Source organism: Diplotaxodon limnothrissa, linkage group LG14 (genome assembly GCF_057381915.1).
Source record: "Diplotaxodon limnothrissa isolate DT_005_m linkage group LG14, D_limnothrissa_male_GT1.1, whole genome shotgun sequence".
Lineage (NCBI taxonomy): Eukaryota > Metazoa > Chordata > Actinopteri > Cichliformes > Cichlidae > Diplotaxodon > Diplotaxodon limnothrissa.
The window spans coordinates 27,931,371-27,939,043 of NC_140609.1; the positions used below are offsets into that span (position 1 = coordinate 27,931,371).

A 7,673-nucleotide genomic window follows, 5' to 3' on the forward strand; every position below is an offset into this window, starting at 1 on the left:
GTCGTTTCTGGCCTTTTTTATGGACTTTCGGAGGTCGTACCTGGCTGCTTTATATGCATCAGCGTCCCCGGAGTTAAAGGCAGAGGTCCGCACTTTTAGCATGGCACAAATGTCTTTATTTACCCAGGGTTTCTGATTTGGATATATCCGGACGGTGGTTTTAGTGATGGTATTGTCCATGCATTTTCCAATATATCCAATGACAGAGTCTGTAAGTTCATTGATGTTGCCATCAGTTGCATCCACAAATATCTGCCAGTCAGTTGTCTCAAAGCAGCCCTGTAGGACCCCCTCAGCCTCACTGTCCCATTTGTAGATGACCCTGGAAACAGTTTTTTCCTGTTTGAGGCTTTGTCTGTACGCAGGCAGCAGCAGTATGGAACAATAGTCAGCCTTGCCAAAAGCTGCGTGGGGGAGTGGTTTGTAGCACTCTTTGAATGGAGTGTAACAATGGTCCAGTGTTTGATCACCTCTTGTGGGGAAGGAGATGTGTTGATAGTTGATAGTACTTCATGTTGGCTCTGTTGAAGTTTCCCAGCACAATAAAGGCAGCTTCGGGATTTTTGTTCTCAAGTCCAATAATGATGTTATACAGTTCGTCCAAAGCCGTAGCTTTATCAGCATGTGGGGGGATGTAAACAGCTGAAAGGAGAACTGAACTGAACTCCCTCGGGAGGTAAAAAGGTCTGACTTGGTCAGCAGCTTGAGGCTCTGAGAGCAGTACATTTTTAAGATACACACATCTCTAGCCCACAAAGAGTTAACCATAAAGCACACCCCTCCTCCCCTTCTCTTACCTGAGTCCTTCGTTCGGTCTCCCTGGTAAACAGTGAAAGTTTGTTGTCCAGAGACTGGAGATTCACGAGCAGGATGCTGGGCAGAGGTGGCTTGCTGTTTCTCTGTCGGGATCGGCTCAAAAATCCGGCACATTTCCCCCTCTTTGTAAACAAAGGATCCCAGGTAGCAGAGCGTTCATGGTGTCGAAACCTACTGTAACATCTGAACTGGCTGACGAACGTAGCTCCCAAAGCATTTGTGTTTCATGTCAAGTATATGATTGTGCTATGCGCACAGAAATAGAAAGCAGTACAAAATAAATAATAACATTTTTGCTGAGATGACTGGGCGCTCTCGTCGGTGTGGCCATCTTACGGCGCAACGTGAAGGCGGAATGCGCAACCGCAAGCCAGAAACTAAACTCAATTACCAGCTCCCCTTCCTTATTACTTACCTTCTACTTCACTTCAGCCTCCCGAGGCTCTGTAATCAGCCATCTGTATTGTGTCAATGCCAACCATCTACTTTCCTTATTGGCCTCATGCTCTACAACCTAAGGAAACCCTCACCACTACCCACCTGGACTGGTACCAGTCTCAAGAAATGAGATCGGTACCAGTCCACTTAGTCTGGCATTCAAAATAATAATATTGATTAAAAAAAATATACTGATATTTTTTCAAAGAAAACCCAAACTTTGAACTTGGAATTTTTTTTTTTATCATTCCCTTTTGAGACATTTACCATGAATTTTGCTGTACATGAATTATAATTCGACAATAATTTGATATATCTCTCAGTGTGCACCTCATATTTTGGTTGAACCAAAAGAAAATCATTCTTCCTTTATAACTGTTGAAAAATAAAATAACATTAAAAAGGAATAAAATAAACAAAAGTAATACACTCACAGCGTTACCTAAGTCTTCCTCGATACAAAACCAATCTCTGATGAAATGTGTTTTAGGCCCCGCCCTTTCACCTTGTTTTTCTCACATGGGTGGTATGGAAAATTCATCAACACAGCATCTCAATAAAAGGGAATGGCAAAGCAATAAAATGAAATGACTAGGGTCCGAAAATCTGAAAGCTGTCATGAGCTCATTTTTACAAAGCAATTTGCTCTTGTTCATTGTGCAGTATTCTTATTTTTCTTATACTATACCCTCTTCTCTGTTTCCCTCCTCGTGCCAACTACAGGAGCAATTTCATATAAACAGAATGCAGAAGAGCGGAGATGTCATCCTGGGAGGACTGTTTCCAGTCCACTTTTTCTCAAGCATTTCTGACCTGTTATTTACCTCACAGCCAGAACAGCCTACTTGCCACAGGTAAGTATGACAAGGAAACAACAGAAAAAAAGAGAGAAACAGGACAAACCTAATGGTAATATAAATATTAAGTAATTATATTAATATATTAGTATAAGTAATTATATTTTGTTGATTAATAAAGCTCAGCTAATTTCTACGTATCCTGATGTATTTTTCAAATCAAAATGTTTTTTGTTAGTTTCAATGTACAAGGATTTAGGCTGGCACAAACCATGGCTTTTGCTGTTGACGAGATCAACAACAACTCCAGCTTGCTACCTAATGTGACGTTGGGATACACTCTTTATGACAACTGTGCTGAACTTGGAATTGGATTCCGTGGAGCGTTGTCATTAGTCAGTGGTCAAGAGGAACAAATTATATTACATAATACATGTGTTGGAAATCCTCCAGTTGTAGGGATTGTGGGTGATTCTTCCTCTACACGTTCTATTGCTATCTCCAGCGTCTTAGGTTTGTACAGAGTACCCATGGTAAGTTATCACTTTAACCATAAAATGTCATTTTTGTTTATAATCCTGTAATTGTAAATTTAATGTGAAAATAATGTACAACATATTGTCTGTTTTTCACAGGTGAGTTATTTTGCCACATGTTCCTGTTTGAGTGACCGTCAAAAGTATCCATCCTTCTTTAGGACGATCCCAAGTGATGCTTTCCAGGTTAAAAATCAATCTGGACAATACAAAAAGTCAACAGCAGCTGATGAGCAGCACTCATGTTTTAATCTGTATTCACTCAGGTACGAGCTATGATTCAGATCCTAAAACATTTTGGCTGGACTTGGGCAGGTCTGCTCATCACTGATGATGATTATGGATTTCATGCAGCCAGATCCTTACAATCTGAGCTGAGTGTGTCTGGAGAAGGTTGCCTTGCCTATGTTGAGGTTTTACCCACTGACAAAGACACAGATGAACTCAGAAGGATTGTGAATGTGATGAAGAAATCCACAGCTAGTGTGGTCATTGCTTTTGTGTTTGAGACTCACATGATAAACCTTATGGAAGAGGTGCAGTTTTAAAAGAATTTGTTTCTCTAAACTGGTTAATACATGTATTATGTCTTTATTTGAGTGGAGTACAGAAAAATAATGATATAGAATTAATTTTAAGTCAAGCAAGTACTTCAATGTCATGATGATGTCAGTTGTTGCCATTTACAATACTGCTTTTTATATCTGATGAAATAAAATGCACAGATAGAAAGGCAGAATGTAACAGGCCTACAGTGGTTAGCCAGTGAAGGCTGGACAGCAACAGCTGCTGTGCTTCAAACACCTGAGCTCATGCCATACCTAGGTGGTACACTGGGCATTGCTATTCGTCGAGGAGAAATACCAGGGCTCAGGGAATTCCTATTACAAATACGCCCTGATCTACTTGACAGTAATAGCTATGGAAAGACAATGGTGAGAGTTCAAAACTTTACTGTGTTAGCTGCGAAACTTTTATTTGGTCCTTTTAAAACACACACACACATACACACACACACACATACAGCTATTAATAATATGTTTCAAACATATATTTCAGGTGAATGAGTTTTGGGAATTTACATTTCAGTGCAGATTTGCACCAGCTCCAGCAGGTTGGGTGGAAGGTGGAGGTGCAATATGCACTGGACAGGAAGATCTAGAAAATGTTAACACTGAGTTCTTGGACATTTCCAACCTCCGGCCTGAGTACAATGTGTACAAAGCCGTTTATGCCCTGGCATATTCCCTTGATGACATGCTGCAATGCAAGCCAGGAAGAGGGCCTTTCAGTGGGCACAGCTGTGCCACTCTGCAATCACTGGAGCTATGGGAGGTGAGTTATTAATTTATACTTCATCTTCATCTGAGTAAACCATTTATTCTATAATTACTTTCAGAAAAAAAATTGTTGGATAAAAAAAAAAAAACCAATTCAATAAGATGAAATGAGCTGAAGAGAGCTAAATGGATTTTTCATATTGAGCAAAAGTAGTGTTTAATATATTTATATTAGAGCACATTAACTAGTATGCATATATATGGCACAATTGGAGATGTTCCTGTTTAATTTAGAACTCGATTTCAATGCCTTTAATATGTACAGGTATATTAACCCTTTAGAGCCGATCGGAGTGGGCACGCTCTGTTTTGCGTAACTATTTTTAAATCCCGGTAGCACTGCAACCACTTAAGCTAGCGCAAAATTTTTTTTTGCATATGAAACCGGAGGAGTTGTACTTACATCTTATGCCATCAGCTTGTCCTAGGTCACGGTTTCCTTCCACATAAAGCTTTGCAAAAACTGCATAAAAAGCGCTTGCAGGAACAAAAACATAATATTCCAGAAACACGCTTTGCCGATCCGATCAGCTGTTCATAACACTTCCTACGTTGGAATAGACGTCAGCGCGAACTTTTGCATTTCCGCCATTACCTGCCCGAAACCGGAAGTGACGTCATTTTCGCGGAAATGTAGTCTTTTTTACCATCAGGGCCTCAGGGCCTATACTGGTCTTTTTAAAAGTTATCTTTGACTTTATGACTTTCTGTGTCGCTTCTGGGATGCTTAGGACTCATATTGCACTGCTGGAAATAGTTTATTTTGATGCATATGCTGCTTTTTTGCAAATTTCCAGTATAATATTTATTTTCGTTTTTCCTGCAGTGTATAAAAATTGGTGTATTTCAAAAATAAAACTATGAAGACACTCAAAATAAATTTCCTGTGGTGGGAAACTATTTTGTGCAACTTTTTTGTATTTACAGTTTTGAGGGATAAACCTCTTAAATTTCTCTAACTAGAAATATATGTTAAAAAAGCAAAAACGATTTTCAATTTTTTTGTAGTTTATTGCACTTTTTTGCAATTTATGTAATTACTATGCACTTAATGAATACATATTATTAAAATCTGGGCTATAATGGTTGTATTGATGTATAGCAACTTGAAATGCTCCCAAAAATGGCTCCACAGCATGTAAAAGTATAAAGTAAGCTCTGGCGGACTTGGTTCTATGGTAGGTCTTAAAGGGTTAAGTGTTAGATTTAATTTGGTTACTTGATAGTGGGTGCCACTCCCTGCACTGTGAAATTAATTTCTTCTATATTACCTTTTAACAGCTTGTTTATTACTTGGAAAGGGTAAACTTCACCACTCCATTTGGTGATCAAGTGTCATTTGATGAAAATGGTGATGTTGTGCCAATTTACGATGTGATGAACTGGTTGTGGCTCCCTGATGGAAGCACTACAGTTCAGAATGTGGGTGAGGTTAAGGGGTCAGCTTTCAAAGGTGAAGAAATCTTACTTGATGAAGACAAAATCTTCTGGAACTTTAATTCCAAAAAGGTTTGATATGTTTTTATTTGACAGTTATCTTTTATGACATTTGTATTACATAAAATTGTAGCAGGCAATATTTATTTATATTTTGTCCAACAGCCAGTTCAATCGGTATGCAGTGAGAGCTGTCCACCTGGTACCCACATGGTGAGAAAGAAGGGGGAACCCAAATGCTGTTTTGACTGCATCCCTTGTTCTGACGGAAAAGTCAGTAATATAAGCAGTAAGTGTTTATCTTTCAACATTGCATAAAAATAAAATTTAATTCGTATCTGTATATAATATGCATTTTACCATCCTCCCCTTTCTTCATCTTTCTACCTTTTATTAGACTCCCTGGGGTGCACCAGTTGTCCAGAGGACTTTTGGTCAAACCCCCAACGTGACCATTGTGTTCCAAAGAAGACAGAGTTCCTCTCCTACCATGAGCCTTTGGGTATTTGTTTGACAGCAACCTCACTGCTGGGCGCATGTACATGTGCTGTTGTTCTGGGGATCTTTATCTACCATCACAAAACACCCATAGTACGTGCCAACAATTCAGAACTTAGTTTCCAGGTATTACTGTCACTTAAGTTGTGCTTTCTTTGTTCACTGCTGTTTATTGGACGACCCAGGCTGTGGACATGCCAACTCAGACATGCAGCATTTGGCATCAGCTTTGTGCTGTGTGTCTCATGCATCCTGGTAAAAACCATGGTTGTTCTGGCTGTGTTCAAAGCCTCCAAGCCAGGAGGGGGAACCAGTCTGAAGTGGTTTGGTGCTATGCAGCAGAGAGGAACAGTTCTGTGCCTTGCATCTGTTCAAGCAGCCATTTGCACTGCTTGGCTTGTTTCTGCTTCCCCATCTCCACATAAAAACACCCAATACCACAATGATATGATTGTTTATGAGTGTGCAGTTGGGTCCCCTTTTGGTTTTGCAGTGTTATTAGGCTATATTGGCATGTTGGCTGTCCTCAGTTTTCTAATTGCATTCCTGGTGAGGAATCTCCCTGATAGTTTTAATGAGGCCAAGCTCATCACATTCAGCATGCTGATCTTCTGTGCTGTGTGGGTGGCTTTTGTTCCTGTTTATATAAGCTCACCTGGAAATTATGCAGATGCAGTGGAGGCATTTGCCATCCTGGCCTCGAGCTTTGGTCTTTTGATCACACTGTTTGGACCCAAATGTTACATCATCCTGCTGAAACCAGAATTGAACACAAAAAAGGCTATAATGGGTCGTGGCGCTGAATTGTAAACATTTTTCCACATAAATTAAAATACATGGATGAAAATAAATACATTTAAATTATTAGATCATAAATATATAAACAATTAGATTCATTTAATACTCATATTACTCAGTCTTTTATTTCTTACTTTTCTGAATCTGATTTGTATTCAAAATATATTGACCAGGGTTTATAATACTCTTACACTCCATAACCAAGCATGTGAATTTGAAAGTATCAACAACAGAAATAGTTGATACAAAGAAGATTTAATCCATTTTTCACATAAATGAATTTTATGCAAGATTGTTAGCGTTTTAACAAGTTTTAAATACAAGAATGTTTTATTTTTGAGCAATAATTTTGGATTATAAGCAGGGGTGCCTTTTATATTAAAAGGCACTGTTTTTGTCCGAACCACTTTTCCGAGAATACGCGCTTCTTTTGCGGTTCGGGCTCCTTCTGACAGTTCTTTGGAGGTGGAGGAACACCAAAGTAATTGCTTAAAGGGTTAAAGGAGCTTGCTTCTTCGACATCTTGAAGAGTTCTAAACAAATGTCTGTCCTCCTCCAGAAAATGTTATGTAAGCAAACACGCTTTGCAACTTCTTATCTGGTGCACGTATTTTATTTTAAAAGCGCATGCGCACCTGCAGACCACTTATGTGCACCCCTGATTATAAGCAATCAAGACATAACACTTGATTCCTTAGATGAATCCTGGCTAGATGTAGAACAAGCACTTTGCAATAATCTAGAGATTTCAGACCTACCATTTATAAGCTCAAACATCCAACGACATGAATGCTTCAAAAGCGTCAGCTCTTCTCTGACAGCATGGTGGGAGTTTCTAAAATTGACGGAGTCTTCATTAATCCCATGCAAACGTACACCTGTCTGGAACAACCCTGACATATTACAAAACAATATGATAAACTTTCCAGATTGGAGTGGTAAAGGAATCAAATACTTAGAACATATATTAGAAGGAACAGAATTTATTCCATTTGACGGACTAGTTACACAAT

The 7,673-nt window shown here is 39.1% G+C and overlaps 1 protein-coding gene across 1 annotated transcript; it reads left to right on the forward strand.

Annotated features, from left to right (window-relative positions):
* Positions 1-1,998: 1,998 nt before the first annotated feature.
* LOC146619037 (extracellular calcium-sensing receptor-like) lies at positions 1,999-6,672 on the forward strand. The gene is made up of 9 exons (XM_085370170.1): positions 1,999-2,108; positions 2,290-2,584; positions 2,687-2,773; positions 2,854-3,123; positions 3,313-3,522; positions 3,647-3,922; positions 5,209-5,436; positions 5,530-5,653; positions 5,762-6,672. Exons 1-9 carry the CDS (start codon positions 1,999-2,001, stop codon positions 6,670-6,672), a joined length of 2,511 nt encoding a protein of 836 aa, XP_085226296.1.
* Positions 6,673-7,673: the final 1,001 nt, after the last annotated feature.

Coding starts and splice junctions, on each gene's coding strand:
- LOC146619037 (XM_085370170.1), top strand. CDS start 1,999: ATGCAGAAGAGCGGAGATGTCATCCTGGGAGGACTGTTTCCAGTCCAC. Junction 3,124..3,312: donor TGATAAACCTTATGGAAGAG/GTGCAGTTTTAA, acceptor TAAAATGCACAG/ATAGAAAGGCAGAATGTAAC. Junction 3,523..3,646: donor ATAGCTATGGAAAGACAATG/GTGAGAGTTCAA, acceptor CATATATTTCAG/GTGAATGAGTTTTGGGAATT.